At 39.5% G+C, this 15758-nt stretch overlaps 1 protein-coding gene across 1 annotated transcript in view; it reads left to right on the top strand.

The window, feature by feature from the left end:
- The window catches only part of CNTNAP2 (contactin associated protein 2), a 1034819-nt gene that overhangs the window by 855897 nt on the left and 163164 nt on the right, over nt 1-15758 (top strand). Inside the window, exon 14 of the mRNA XM_065665653.1 lies at nt 928-1084. Coding sequence (XP_065521725.1) covers nt 928-1084 — 157 coding nt within the window. The remainder of the gene's footprint in view (nt 1-927; nt 1085-15758) is intronic.

The following is a 15758-nucleotide window of genomic DNA, read 5'->3' as shown; positions in this document are numbered from 1 at the left end:
CATGGGGTTGAAGTTAAGCTCAGACTTAAGTGTCTTGCTCAACTGGAAGAATAAAAAGAAACTTTTCAGTCAGGGTTATTTTCCAAATTAGAAATAGGGGGGATTTGTTTGTTTATTTCCACATAAGAGGCTCAGTTAGTCCAGAAGCATTAGAAATAAACTTGGGCTGGTATATGAGAATAACTAAGATACAGACCCAGTGCCAACACATATGATTATATCAAAGTTCAGATCACCTTTGTTCAAGTATTAAGTTCTATCTATCTATCTATCTATCTATCTGTCTATCTACACATGCACACACATTTTTTTGGAAAGTTTAATATGCTTTTGGAGTTTGGTAATCATAGAATCATAGACTGGTTAGGGTTGGAAAGGACCTAAGGTATCTCTTCATGCATTCCTTTGGACCAGCTGGAGAGAGCATGATGAGCATGTTTGTTTTCCAGTGAAGAGAGATTAATTTTCAATTAAAAGCTGTTACTAAAAAAGAGAGAGAGAAAAAAAGAAAATGAGTGCACCTTTTTATGTACCATTTGTGGTCTGCTATTGAATAATCCATCTGATAGCTTACTATATGAATTTGAAAGTAATTGAAAAGAATTATGGAAACCTGCCCACGTATTTTCATTATCTAAACTGGGAACAATTATAAAGGTAAACAAAGAGCATACAGTATAAAAAATACTTCATTAATTTCAATCTTTATAAACTGCATGAATACACAAAGGAAAATGTGGCTTGTTTACCTGGACAGGTCCTTTGAATTGCTCAGTATCAATGACTGCATTTGTTTGCCAGAAGTGTGGTAGGGCTGTCCAGTTACATGCTGTTAACATCTGCATATTAAACATCTGAGCCCAAATAGTGCGTTGTGAAGCTCTACCTTGTTGATACATCATAACCTTGCATTTTTATTCCTTGCAGAAGGGAATCCGTATACCTGGTGGGTTGGCAAAGCCAATGAGAAGCACTACTACTGGGGTGGATCAGGACCTGGCATTCAAAAATGTGCCTGTGGCATTGAACGCAACTGTACAGATCCCAAGTACTACTGCAACTGCGATGCTGACTATAAGCAATGGTGAGTGGCTTACCATTCTCACCAAGGGTGAGAATGACTAGAACCTCTTTCAACTTTAGAACACTGCCATTATTTTGAATGTCTTTTGTTTACATATTTCCTTTCTTGACAAAGAACAAGGGCAAAATGTGATCCCTCCTGCAAAGTATCATTGCAGTTTTATTCACAGTATCTGTGACTGTCAAATATAAGGAATGTATTTATGTTTTCAAGTCAACTGAGCTGTAGAAAAGTATGCTACAGTTGGAAAGTCAAGTCCCAGTAGGAAAGGTCAGCGTTTTGGCTGCCCATGCAACTTTGTCTCCATCATTGAATCAGAATGGTTTGGGTTGGAAAGGAACTTAAAGCTCATAGTTTCAACCCTCTGCCACAGGCAGGGACGTCTTCCACTAGAGCACGTTGCTCCAAGCCCCTGTGTCCAACCTGGCCTTGAACACTGGCAGGGGTGGGGCAGCCACAGCTTCTCTGGGCAACCTGTGCCAGCACCTAACCAGCCTCATAGCAGGAGGTTTTTTCCTAACATCTATTCTAAATCTACTTAGGCTAAGAAAGTATTATGGAATGAGGCTCTGTATTTCAGAGAAAGCTGTTGCACTTTGGATGAGATAATTAAATATTCATTGGCCTGTTGGTTGAGAATACAAACCTATAGCCCTTTTGGGATGAGACAGTGAGAATTGGTTCTGGTTTCTTCTCTAATAGTTATTGATTCATCCCAGGTAGAACAATTTTAACAAAGGGACTGAGGAAGCCCTATCTGAGAGTATTTTACAGCCTGGTAACAGGGGCAGTCTGTTGTGAGGTAATTGATGGGTGTTTAAATCCATTCAGGCTGAAGAGAGAATTAAAGCCGCATCTCTGATATTCCTTATAACAATGAACCTACTGTATCCTGCCCCTCTACTCTGCTCTTGTGAGACCTCACCTGGAGCATTGTGTGCAGTTCTGGTGTCCTCAACATAAAAAGGACATGGAACAGCTGGAACAAGTCCAGAGGAGGGCCACGAGGATGATCAGGGGACTGGAGCACCTCCCGTATGAAGACAGGCTGAGGAAGTTGGGGCTTTTCAACCTGGAGAGGAGAAGGCTGCGTGGAGACCTCATAGCAGCCTTCCAGTACCTGAAGGGGGCCTATAGGGATGCTGGGGAGGGACTCTTTGTCAGGGACTGTAGTGAACAGGACAAGGGGTAATGGGTTAAAACTTAAACAGGGGAAGTTTAGATTGGATATAAGGAGGAAATTCTTTCCTGTTAGGGTGGTGAGACACTGGAATGGGTTGCCCAGGGAGGTTGTGAGTGCTCCATCCCTGGCGGTGTTCAAGGCCAGGTTGGATGAAGCCTTGTGTGGGATGGTTTAGTGAGAGGTGTCCCTGTCCATGGCAGGGGGGTTGGAACTAGATGATCTTGAGGTCCTTTCCAACCCTAACCATTCTATGATTCTATGATTCTACTGTGTAACACTCATCATCATTTTGTGTAAGACCCTCTCTGTGCTCTTAGAACGCTTCATGTGTATAAGCCTTAACTGTTTGTGTTTCTTTTGTCATGAGGGGCAGCATCGTATTTTACAGGGTATGCAATGTTCAGTGGCCAACTGGAACCATACTTTGTGAACTCTTTTCCCATTAATAGCAACCTGTTAGTAATTGAATCAATACTGGTTCATTTTGTGTTAATTGAGAAATTCATACAGCTATTAATATAGAGCTACACTACTTTAATGGTATGCAAGGGATTTAAAAGAAAAACCAAAAAAGTGTAGGGAATGACAGAAAAGGTTGGAAGGGACCTCAGAGTTCATCTAGTCCAAACCACCCGCTCAAGGAGGTCCACCTACAGACAGTTGCCCAGGACCAGGTCTATACAGCTCTAGAATATCTCCAAGGATGGAGACTCTGCAACTTCCCTGGGCACCCTGTGCCAGTGCTTGGTCACCCCCATAGTAAAGAAGTATTTGTTGGGGTTCAGAAAAAAAAACCTCCTGTGTTTGAGTTTGGGCCCCTTGTCTCTGGTACTGGGCACCACTGAAAAGAGCGTGGCTGTCCTCTTTGCACCCTCCCTTCAGGTATTTAGAGGCATTGATGAGATCCACCTGAGCCTTTTCTTCTCCAGGCTGAAAAATCCCAGCTCTCTGAGCCTTTCTTCATAGGAGAGATGCTCCAGTCCTTGAATCATCTTAGTGGCTGTTCATTTTGCTCTAGTAATTTAATTTCTCTCTTGTACGGATGGGCTCAGAACTGGCCACAGTACGCCAGTGTGGCCTCACCAGTGCTGAGTAGAGGGACAGAATCTCCTCCCTCACACGGCTGGCAATACTTTGCCTAAGGCAGCCCAGGATACCATTGGCCTTCTTGGCCGCAAGGGCACATTGCTGGCTCATGTTCAACCTGGCATCCAGCAGGACTCCCAGGACCTTTTCTGCCAAGTTGTGTCCCAGCCCCAGACATGTTCTGAAGCAAGGGGGTTATTTTTCCCCATCTGCAAGACTTCACACTTCTCTCTGTTGAACTTCATGATACTTCTGTAAGCCCGTTTCTCCATCTTGTCAAGGTCCCTCTGCATGGCAGCACAACCCTCTGGCATATCAGCCACTTCTCCCAGTTTGATGTCATCCACAAGAATGAAGTATGAAAAATACAAAATTAGAGTAATAGGGGAAATCTTCCAAGCCCTGCAAAAATGATAGATTAGGATATGGGAAATCAAACACTGCTATAGACATTGCTATGCTAAGCTTTGACATTGTGAGGATATGCTGTTAGCTACGATCTGGGCAAATTATAGCACACCACAGAAATAGGGAAGTCAATATTATACACAGAGGAATCAGACACGGTGACAAACTTCAGAGCCAGAATTATATAGTGAAGAATGTCGAGGGCCTACAAGGGTGCTGGAGAGGGCATCCTTCATCAGGGACTGTAGTGATGGGACAAGGGGTAATGGGTTTAAACTTAAACAGGGGAAGTTCAGGTTAGATATAAGGAAGAAGTTCTTTAATGTGAGGGTGGTGAGGCACTGGCAGAGGTTGCCCAGAGAAGTGGTGAATGCCTCATCCCTGGCAGCGTTCAAGGCCAAGTTGGACAGAGCCTTGGGTGGCATGGTCTAGAGTTAGGTGTCCCTGCCCATGGCAGGGGGTTAGAACAAGATGATCTTAAGGTCCTTTCCAAGCCTAACCAGACTGTGGTACTATGCCTGACTCAATAGTGTGGCAGGAGGGAGGTAGGTTTGGTTCTCTGCCAAATTGGCAACAGTAAAAGGAAGGCACTGTAATAATAATTAAGATAATAGCAAAATTAGGAATACTTGTGGTTTTCATTGCTTGAGGCGCTGGATGTATATCCACAAATAATAGTCTCTATACCATATGTTGACTGTTTTCTTTTGAGTTGAGGGAAATACATAGGGGAAATATCACTGACTTTTGATCTCTTCTTGTGCCTACTCTGAGAGTCACAGATGATAATCTAATAAGCAACATTCACTCAAAATTACTTTTCTGTAATCTCTACTCTCCTTAATATGTACTGAGATCACATGGAATCTATCAATAAATACAGTAATATAATTACTAGATTTTTGCAATCTAAAATAAGATTGCTATCACAACAGATACACAGTTTTTACTCAGAACATCAAACTAGAAGACATTTGTACAGTATTTCTCAGGATAGATATCAGGGTTGTTTTTTTTTTTTTTTTTCTGCTGGAAACTACCATATATTACATGACAATATATGAAAAATAGTTATACAACTGGATATTATACTTTAACCTGTGGTGTGTGTAAAGGAGATTTTGTTCAAGATTCATTTTTGCAGTATCTAGCCCATTCCAAAGCCATCCCTTTTGGCTTTTAGATTTATTTTTAGGGAGATACAGCGGGGAGAAGGCAGTAGCTAGAGCAAGTACTACATTACAAAAAGTAAAGAAGTAAAACAGGAAATTTGCTGAGGGGAAATTGTGGGAATGACAAGTGAAGAAGAAAGGAGATTCAGTGTGGAGATTCAGATTTTGAAGTGCAGGGCACTCAGTTTAAAGGAGATTGGGGAGCTGCTGAAGAGTGGGTCAGGCTGAATCAAAGTGATGCACTGTAAGTAGAATATTGTTCACAATTTTTATTGTAGAAGTCAGAAATTGTGTTAGAAATTAAGAAAAGAAAAGCAGTTTGATGAATGAGCTCATAGTGAAGGCAGGAGAATGCTCCCCTGGAGAAGTGGATTCTATCTTTGCTTCTGGAACCACATTCCTTTGTGATGCTTGCCAGGTTTCATAAGCCATTTCTTCACAGAGCAGTCATGAGTTTTATCTTAATTTTCTGGGTACCTAAGTGGAAACCCAGAGGTCCAGTTTGTGGAAACACTAAAAGTTCGCAGCTGCAACTGGAATAAGTGATCACTCTGTCTAAAACAGAACCTGATTCTTAAGAGAAGCTCATGTTATTGCTGCAATGTAAATATAAAGTAATCCTTTTCGTCACGATAAAGAAACAGAAACACACATCGGAAGAGCTTCACCCAGAGCAATCCTACCAAAATGAACCTTAGTCCCAAATTATCCATGATTTATGTCCAGACTCAACATTAATTCACAAGAGAATCAGATTATTAAAAAAAAGAAAAAAAGATTACTTTTGCTTGCTAAGAAAGATCATTTACTCGAGATGAAGTGGTTGACATTCGAAGTCAGATTGCATCAGCTTTGAGAGAATGAACTGTATTGAGGTTGCTGATATTAGTAGCAAGAAATCCTCTGGGTTGCTGTTAAAGAAAACCTTTAAATGAGTAACTTTAGGTAAAATATAAGGCTTAAAAAAAAACCAAAACAACAAAACAACAACAACAACAAAAAAACCCAAACAAACCTGAAATCAAACACTGTCTTATTTGAATAGAAGTATTATTGCCATTTCTGCAGTTCCTTAACAAAGGGCTGGCATTGTAGAGATAGACAAACTGTGCCAGTTAAGTAGTAAATGTAAAGATCTGCTAAGAAATGTTGATTCTACTCTCCTTTGACCCTAAGGTCAGTTAAACACCCAGTTTCTGCACCACAAGCTCTTTCCTTTTTCTTACATAGCAGCCACAGTATGTGAGAAGACATAATAAAATGTGGTGCTTGGATTTACTGGGCATAAGATGCCCAAAAAGTTTCTTATGCCAGAAGTTTCTTATGGCAAAAGACAGCATCAGAAACTTTTTCCTTTAGCACTGCATGAGGCTGCACTTCAGGTTACAAAGAAGGTCACGGGCTTCACTGCTGACTGTTGATGTGACTTGGAATCTTTCAAGAACTATTTGGTAGCCCTAAGGATGATCAGAAGGGGTTAAGGTGAGATTGAGGATAAACAGTGGTTTGGACACTTACAGGAAATGAGCAGTAAAAACAGAAGGAGGGAGCCTCATTTTCTTGTTTATCCTCTGTTGTCACTGTTTGGAAATCAACATTTCTTTCTCTAGAGCCTGCAAAAGTACTTTATTTGCGTGAGGTGTTTGCCAGAACACTGCAGGATACATCACCCCTTCACAACTCGTCTCCTACAATGGGGATTTCAGAAGAAAGTTTCAGGTCATGGGAAAAGACAGTTGAACGGGGCTCAGATTGACATGAGTTGTTTGAGTGACAAGAATACGAGTGGATGTTGAAATGCCAACCTGGGGCTGTGGCAATGACAGATAGGTCATTTGTAGCCAGATTTAACAAGATATTAAAGGCTTCTGGAGCTATCGGTAGACTTCAAGGCTTAAGTATAGTGCGTACTAATTCCCATTGAAATCATTCATACTTCAGTTCCTGACTTCCTTAGCCATGTTTGAAAATCCCTCTGTCCTGTAACTTTTTTGCACTCTCAGTAACAGAGCTGCTGATGCAGAGAGAACTAGTTACATGACACTTGGCTTCTCCTATCCTTCATTAGAAGCTGTTAACAGTGTCACTGGATATTTTTTTTTGCCATCCAGCCAGTGGCTGGAGTTTCCACTGAGGTGTTATGTGATAAGAATTGACTAGGTTATATATTCTCTGTGAAAAACAAAAACAAAACTGGGAATTTACCCTTGGCTCTACTTGATTACATTGGGATTAAATTGACTTACTGTTTGTAGCATTATGTAGAGAAATCTTAAAGAAGTAAAAGGGATTAAATGTGATGTGCCTGAAAGAGCTTGGACTATAGAAGCTGCAGTGAGGAACATGCATGAATATAAGCATCCAATATATATGAAGGATTTCCAACTTGACCAAACAGATTGACTGCGTACAGAAATAAAGTATCTATATAATGTTGCCATATGTTTAAGCAGTGCCTGTCAAAACAGACATTGTTGCTAAAATAGGGGCCTATATTTAACATGAAAACCTACTGGTTTCTATTACATGAAACGAGAAAAGAAACAAAACCCATATAATTGGTAAGATTCGTGGTGTCCTACTGTTTTGCCTAGCGTCTGCAAACGACAATGAATCTCTATGTCCCAGAAATTGAGGAAATCTTGTAGAACTAGGCTGCACCACTTTGAAAACTGTAGTTGAACATTTTTGCAGAGCTTAAAGGCCATCTTTGAAAATGTAAGTCCTGGAAACCCAATTAGTAATTGTGGTTTGTGTTATAACTGTAGGCAGTAATTACATCTGTTCAGTCTGTAAAAGCTGAACTATCAAAACATCCTTTCTAGTTATGCTGAAAGAATGCACTAGTTTTGTTGGTGATGGCTTGGAAGCTTACCAACAACAACAACTTGCATTACTACTTGTGGTTGTTTTTCTTGTGCTCTTGCAAATCCAGACAGCTCTTTGCAGGTTTTCAGGGTTACCTTTTGGATTTCCTCTGTACATTGACATTGGTACCCAGCGTTAAGGTAATTCCAGTCAATCAAAATTTAGCACTATGACAGTAATCAAAGGCACAGAATAAAAATCTGCATGAAAAGGATCACTAAAGACAAATTCAAGCATTCAAACCTTAGGAAACGTAATACAGCTTGTAGTACTTCTTTTCCAGTGATTGACAGATTTGGTCTGAAACTTTTAGCAGCAGAAAAGCAGATAGCCAGAAGCCAGGGAGGTCATTCCTACTGGTTATAGTTTGGCCATTAAAACTACTCTAGTAGAGAAAAGGGTCAAGTAACTGGGAATTAAATAGGCTGCTGCCTGCACTGTATTTCTCAGCTGTGCTCATCAGCTCTAACTGGTGTGCAATTTTTAAACAGAGTTTGCATGCCAAAATATGTAAGATCTTCCTGTTATGTGAATTCTGTCCTCTTTTTTTATAACCTGGTCTGTATTTTCTTCTATAGAAACTATATATACCTTGTGTTTCTCCGTTATACATCCCTCTTTTCTGCTTCTCACACAAGAGAAGGCTGAATGTTTTTGTTACTGATAACAGCAGCTTAAGAGTTTAGGAGATGGAAGTGATAAAGTGCATAGATGAGCTCCATCCAGCACTTGGTCATGCTACAGATAGGCTAAGCCTTTCAAATTCTCCTTTAATCATACCTTAGCAGCACCATAGGACTCCAGCCACAGACCATGCTTCTATTAGGCTAGGTTGTCTACGAACACAAAAGGACTTTTATTTCCTCAGAGTCCATACCATCGTTAAATATGTACGTAAGATGAAAGTGAATGATGCAAAATTTAATTTGAGGGCATGTGAAAGGCCTAGCATCTCTTGCACTGTAAGTGGTCAGGCTTACTGTGTTTATGTAGACTGAAGGACAATGCCTGCAGCCCTGCAGTTACCCCTAATGTTTGTGTTGTATTGGTAATGCATAGTCCACAGCTGTAGTCCAGGATCTGAGCAAACGCGGGATCACCTAGCTTGCTTTTTAGAGATGTTCCACATAAGTAGTGACAACAGCCATATGTATGTAGCTCGTGGGACTTGATAGATTTGCAGCCTTGAACTGATACAGGCTGAGGGCATTAAGAGTTTTGGGATTTAATGAATCATGAAACTTTCAAACATTACTCCTGTTTTCTGCCTTTTCCCTCCTGTATTATTCACCTTTGGGACTGGATTGCAGCCTTGTTTGTAACAAGCCAATATGACTTGGTGTTTAGCTATTATCCCACTCATTAACATTAAATAAAGTGTTTCCTTTATTCCTGTGCTTTGGTCACTCACATCAGTGATCAGACAGCTGGGGAAACAAGTCTTGGCTTTCTCCGAAACTGAAAACACAAGAAAAAGTGATATGACATGAAGTAACTGTTCAGCAGGCTGCCTTATCTTGCTTAAAATGGCGCCTTCTTACTCGGTGTTACACAGTCCTGTGCGCTTATATTTTTGCAGTTACTACGATTTTTCATCCCACAAGCAATGCGAAACTAGCACAGCTAAGAATGAGAAAATGTATCTTCATGCATCGTAACCAGAGGCCTTTACCTTGCTGCATATGTAAAAACAGTTGAGCTCTAGCAACCTGCTAGGAATGAAGATGATTCCCATTTGACTTCACATTCATTTGTCATTCAGTGCTAGCAAGAATGAATGAACCTAAAGGGATGAATGATGGCAAGATGTTAGTGGTTGGACTTGATGATCTAGGTCTTTTTCGACATAGTTTATTCTGTCATTCTATGTTACCTGTGTTTATTTGCTATGTTAATCACTGTAAGGCAAAAAGTGTTCACTCGGCTGCCGACCTCCTCTCTGAGTGTCGGTGTTGAGGTTTTCCTGTGTCCCAGCTGACCTCAGTTCCAGCCAGTTCCATAGCTTTTTAAGCTACAGAATCACTCAACACCAGCTCTACAAATTCTGTCAGAATTAGGTATCTGTAACTATTACTCTCAGGGATATTCATGCTATTGTTAGAAGCACCATTCTAAGAAATCCATGAGAGGCTGATGAATTATCAGGTGAAAATGCAAATATATGATTTTTTTTCTACCATACAGATGATTTAAAATATAATTCCCAGCTTATTGGTATTGTTTTTGTTATTAAACTTCATGATTAGGGTAAGGCACAAATCATGCAACCAAGAACAAAAATGTCTGCAATGTCTGGCCTTGAAACGTACAGAATTTTTAGTTTGAATGAAAAGCTTATGGTCTTAACTTTAAAGTCAATGACCTTACTGTTGCAGCTTGTCAGGTAAGGGCAGAGTACGCTGAGCACTGTGCTCTGCAGAACTTCCAGCTGCCAGTTATTTTCTCCTCCTCCTCCTCCTTTTATTTGTGTGCTAACTTAAAGAGTAATGACTCTGCCCTCAGTGCAGTGCTATGAAGATGAATTCACCCTAGTGCTGACCAGCCCAATGTATTTCACTCAGTACCTGACACTGAAGAGAGTGCTTTGCCTTTCTTCTTAAATTGTAGGACTCCCCTGCCTTTTTTTGTTTCTGAATCAGTGCAGTCCTATGTAAAAGACATCTGAAATCTGTGATAACCTGTGTTATAAGGCAGATGAAGACTGGAGTGCATACTTGGCTGTTACTACTATTAGCAGTCATATTTTAGCTGAAACAGTCACAAGGGAGTCCATCAAGCTGAAGGTATTAAGCCTCCAGTGTAAACAAAAGATTATGCATTTTCACTGTTTGTTGTTTGGTGTACCAGCATATATATGTGCATACATATTTGTGTCTCTGTGTGTGTGTGTATATATATATTTATATATGGATATGTATACCAGTATATATACACACACATATGCATATACATATAAATATATCAGTATGTGTAGCTATATATACGTACACATATAGATATGTGTATACATATGTATAGACATATACATATGGAACAGGATGTAATTGGAAGTAATACCTGGGTGCAAGAAGCAATTGTATGGGGAGTGGGGCAGAGGAGGGGAGTGGGGCAGAGGAGGGAAGTGAGTGGGACGGGGAAGAGGGAACCTAGAAGCCTTTAAGATACATTTTTCCATCAGGTCCCAGACTTGATGGGGAGATTTTCTTCAGAGCCACTTGTCAAATACCATGTCAGTTCATCACTCAGGTAGCTGCACAACGTCAGCATTTAGAGGAAGAATCATTTTTTGTCCTTTTCTCATTTTGCCCAGCAGATTCTTAGCACTGAAAAAGATGTGATAAAAAGGACAAAAATGCTATATGCATAGTGCATTATTTTATTTTACAGAGGAAGGTTGCTAGTACAGTCTATGATAAACACTCAAAGCAATGCAGTAACCTCTCCCGAAGCCTGCAAATTAAGCTGTAAAGGCCATGGTTCTTACATCAAAATGAAAAGGAGAAACTGCTTTTAGATTTTGTTCTGTAATTAAACTTGTGAAGGAAGTTTAAATTCTGTAAAGGGTTCTAACTTCATGGGCCAGGTCTGGTTTTGTCTTAGTTACCATTCATGTCTCCTTCCTGTTTGGTGGTGTGGCTTTTTCTGTGTGCGGAATAATCAATGAATGCCCCGAGCTTTCCAGATTCCTATATATCTGTAATTAGTCATGGGTAGACATTTTGTCACATTCTCAGCACCCCCCACCCCATAATTCTCCAGCTATGTTTCTTTCCTCTGCCTTCTGTTCATGTGCAGAATACTATAGTGAAGAAAATTAGTAAATGTAGGAAGTGGAATCCCTGGAGAGCCCTCAAAGTTTTTAAGAGCTGTCTGAGTATGCATTGAAGACTTTGTAAATCTGGTCCAAGGTAATTTGTTGCATTTTTAGCTCATGTTGTTTTCATCAGTCTTTAAATTGGCATAGAAATGCTACATGGATTCTTAACGCTAAAAGTGTGCCTATACGAGCAAACTAGCTGATGGGCTTCAGGTTGCTGTTTTGTCTCTTCATATTTCACTGAAGAAGAAATGTTTTACTGGGAATAAATGTTTCTATCTAAAACAATACCTCAGGATAGCTAATAATGCATATTCTCTTACTTTATCACAGATACTCTATTTTGCTTGGCTTTTGCTCAAGTGGAAGTTGTTTGTAAAATTATGTTAAAGTATGTAGATTGAGGGAAACAAAATCTTTTTTGAGTTATGAGTTGGGGTTGTTGCTTAAGTATGTTATACAATTATATATAAATATGTAATACAATTATACTGTTGCCTTTAACAAAGTACCTGAGTGTATATATGTTTATTTATATAAGCTGGTAAAGAGAAAGTAGAGCCAAATGAAAGGCAAGAAAAAGCAAATTTCCAAGCAAGCAGTCAAATATAAAGATAATAAAATCTGCTGACAGTGTTAGAAAATGTGATGAAGAAAAAAAACCAGCGAATATAAAAAGCTATGATGCAGAAGTTGTCATTGAAAAAGTGTAAGTGAATTAACAGGTTTTGTTTCTGTGAAACAGGAAAGTTTAAAATGCTATCACTAAACGTGTAATCACATGTCTAAAACCAGTTATTTGCTTGATATGATATAGAATGTCCTAATAACATGTAATGGTCAACAGTTTGACTGTTAACACATTCTGTAAGAGAGTGTGAATTTAAGTATCCTATGTCAACTCTAAGGTACTTTTCATATTTCCATATTTCCTGAAAGAAAACTGTATCAGAAAGGTTTCGTAAGATCTAGGAATCAAATCCAAACTCCTAATTCACACAGCACGCTTACATTTAACGCTCTTAAAACTGACATTATTTCCTGCTGCCATTTTCTTCAGTAAAACAGCCCAGAACAAGAAATGCTTGATCACTGACATTAAAAGCAGAGAAACTGCGTTCCTTTAAGGACCATGAAAAAGCCAACAAAATAGATAACATCAGCTGATGCAGTCCTTTGAATCAAGATAACAGATAGATGATGGCAAAAATAACAGATAGCTCAGAAATATCAGTTATTAGCTCTTCTTATTATTCCTTTATTAACGTTTAATAATATCCCTTTATTAACTTTTAAATTACCATATATGTTGATTGTGAAGCAGAACAGACCGAAAGGATAAACAGGAAATAACGCCATCTTCTGTTCTGAAAGGGGGAGAAAAGCAAAACAATGTTTGGAATAAAGATAAACCGTGACTTGCTTAACTCTGAGGTAACAACTGGGGCGACTGACCTGGGCAGCAAAAGCTGAAGTTGATTAAACACTTTTGCTAAAGAGAGATCAATTCAGAGGCTCTTTGAGGGTGGTTAGTTTTTGCACTATACTCACGTCTACATACACGCGCTCATCAGATCACAGAGTAATTCAGTCTGGAAGTGGCTTCAGGGATTATCTAGTCTGATTTACTGCTCGGGGCCAATGGAAAGTCTGAGTCCTGAACACTCTGAGGAAGGGCATCCCAAAATCTGTATTTTGAAATGATCTCTAATAATATAGACTATATGGATTCAGTTGGAAGAAAAACAGCTTTATCCAAATACTAGCATATTCAAAACATTATGAGGTTAATTCCAGTTCTCATCAGTGGCACTAGAAATGCATCATTAGCATAGAGAATGCAATTCCCCGTGATTGGAGAACTTTATGGAGAGGCAGGCTCCAGGGCTGAAGACTTTGAGGGAGATTTTATCAGCACTGCTGCGTGCTCTTGCTTGTTTAGAAAAGGGATCACCAGTAAAACTGCAAAGAATGAAAACTCACACTTCATCATCATTTTGTGTTTCTTGGAGAGCTATATCAATGTGGTTTTTTTAATCTATGATGTCATTTCCATCTCCTCCATCAATCTGGACAGTATGTAACTTTGGTTGCTAAGGCAGATACTTTTGTCCCCTTTACACATAAATATCCTCAATTTGATGTTGCCTAAAAGATCACAAACATCTGGTTTGACAGTAAGGCCTGTCATCTGCAGAAACTACAAATTATTACTTGGTAGGCACTTAGTTGGGAGCCAGCACATATATTTATACTTACTAAGGATTTGTAAGGGTAGTAGAATGATTAGTGATTAGAAGCACTGTCTACTGTCATTCAGGATTTCCTGGAAAACAAGGTGGCCAACTATATTTCAAGGATTCTGAACACAAAAAAAACCCATAAATAATGCATACTAGAACTGCCAGAATGCATACTGCTTGTATTTTAATAGCAACTCCCAAGAAGAGACCTGATCTCAAGGAAATATAAGTTTCATGGAGGCACTAAACCATTTAATCTTCTTTTTGTTAAACCTTTCTAACACGAAAGAGAAATGGGGAAAGGGAGTCAATTGCAAGTCTTGTCGCAGCGTAAATCGAATGATGAAAACCGGAGGCTGCCCCTGTAAACACAGTGGGGAAGTATTTGGAATTTGCGTTACATGTATGGTGTTTTTCTGTGGGAGAAACTAAAGCAAAACCAAGAAAGCGAAAAAATATATCTTATTTTTGTGATCTCAAGGGTATTGTTTTTAAAAGACTCAGTTGGCCACTTCCTGCTTCCTCCTGTTGTTGATCTGGAATGAGCATTATCCCGTAATTGAAGAAACATGAAACTTATTATTTCTATAACATTAATTTTTGGCGTATTTTTACAGGTTTCTTTAATGACTGCTGAAGGTTCAGCTAAGCAGTTATTCAGCTGTTCCATAGTTCAGCAAACCGGTTGATCTTTTTCACGTATCCCTACTTCACTTTCTTAAATTTCTTAAAGATCTTCTAGCAATCTGCTTCTGATTTTTATAGCACCTCATGATTCTGATACTTCAATTTCTGCTTCTAATGTATTAATGCTTGCAAATTACAACCTTGTATAAATCCTTAAAGGCTCAGTATAAATTCGTAGAATCATAAAACACCAGGTTGGAAGGAATCTCAAGGATCTTCTGATTCATCCTTCCTAGGCAGAAGTCCCACCACACTGTCCAGCCAAATCTTAAGTGTCCAGTGTTGGACAGAATGATACAGCTGAGGTGAATGTGTGACAAAAGTGGCCCTGCCCACATGCTTGTCCTGAGTAGCACCTCTTATTGCCACTACCCACAGCAGGGTGATAGAGCAGGCGGACTGTTGTTCTGATCCTACAGGGTATTTCTTCTATGCTTAGGCTTTTCAGAAGGCTTTTGGTAAGGCTTATTTGCTCAGCCATGCGTCTTGTCCATGGAGCCAGTGTTTGCATGGTATTATGGGCACAAATAGTTGGGGTTAGCAGTAACTTATTTGGCTCTCCGTTGTCTTTTATTTCCCATGTGCTAAAATGTATATTGTCATTTTCTCTAAAAATACATTGAAGTAAACATAAATGAGGAAGAAATATTTATGCTAGCACCCGCAGGAGCTACTGTGAAGAAAATTGCCTTCCTTCCTCCAGATAAAACCAGTACAGATGTGATCAGATCTTGCAGAAGACTGGGCGATAAGGCTGCCTGAAATAGCAAAGAACTGTCCTCAGTGACTTCAGCCTCTCCTGCATTGGATCTGTAGTCTTTGCTTGCAGGTAGAAGTGATAGTCTTCTTGGTATGCCTACAACTATTAGGCAACTTTTATCTCATAGATTTGTTTTAAGGCAAGAAACATCTGCAGTAAACTACATTTAAGCCCTAGGAACATAAATCAACATTTGGCAAATTAACATACTTGTTCCATTAAAATGCAGCGCAACATTGTCAAGGCTCTCAGTGCACCAGCTGCAAATACTTTGGGCCTTTGGTCCCAAAGTACTACATTTTAATTTCTGTCTTCACCTAATGCTGATAAAAATGTTGCAGCCTGAAAGATCAGAGAAGCACAGCCCAGTTGCTTCAGGGTCACTTTCTGCATAGGATCTACCCAGGATTGCTTAGAGTCCTGAAAAGCACCATTCTTACAGATAAGGGG

The sequence above is a fragment of the Lathamus discolor genome, chromosome 2 (genome assembly GCF_037157495.1).
Source record: "Lathamus discolor isolate bLatDis1 chromosome 2, bLatDis1.hap1, whole genome shotgun sequence".
NCBI classification, from domain to species: Eukaryota; Metazoa; Chordata; class Aves; order Psittaciformes; family Psittacidae; genus Lathamus; species Lathamus discolor.
This window is presented reverse-complemented; position numbering and strand designations above follow the sequence as displayed.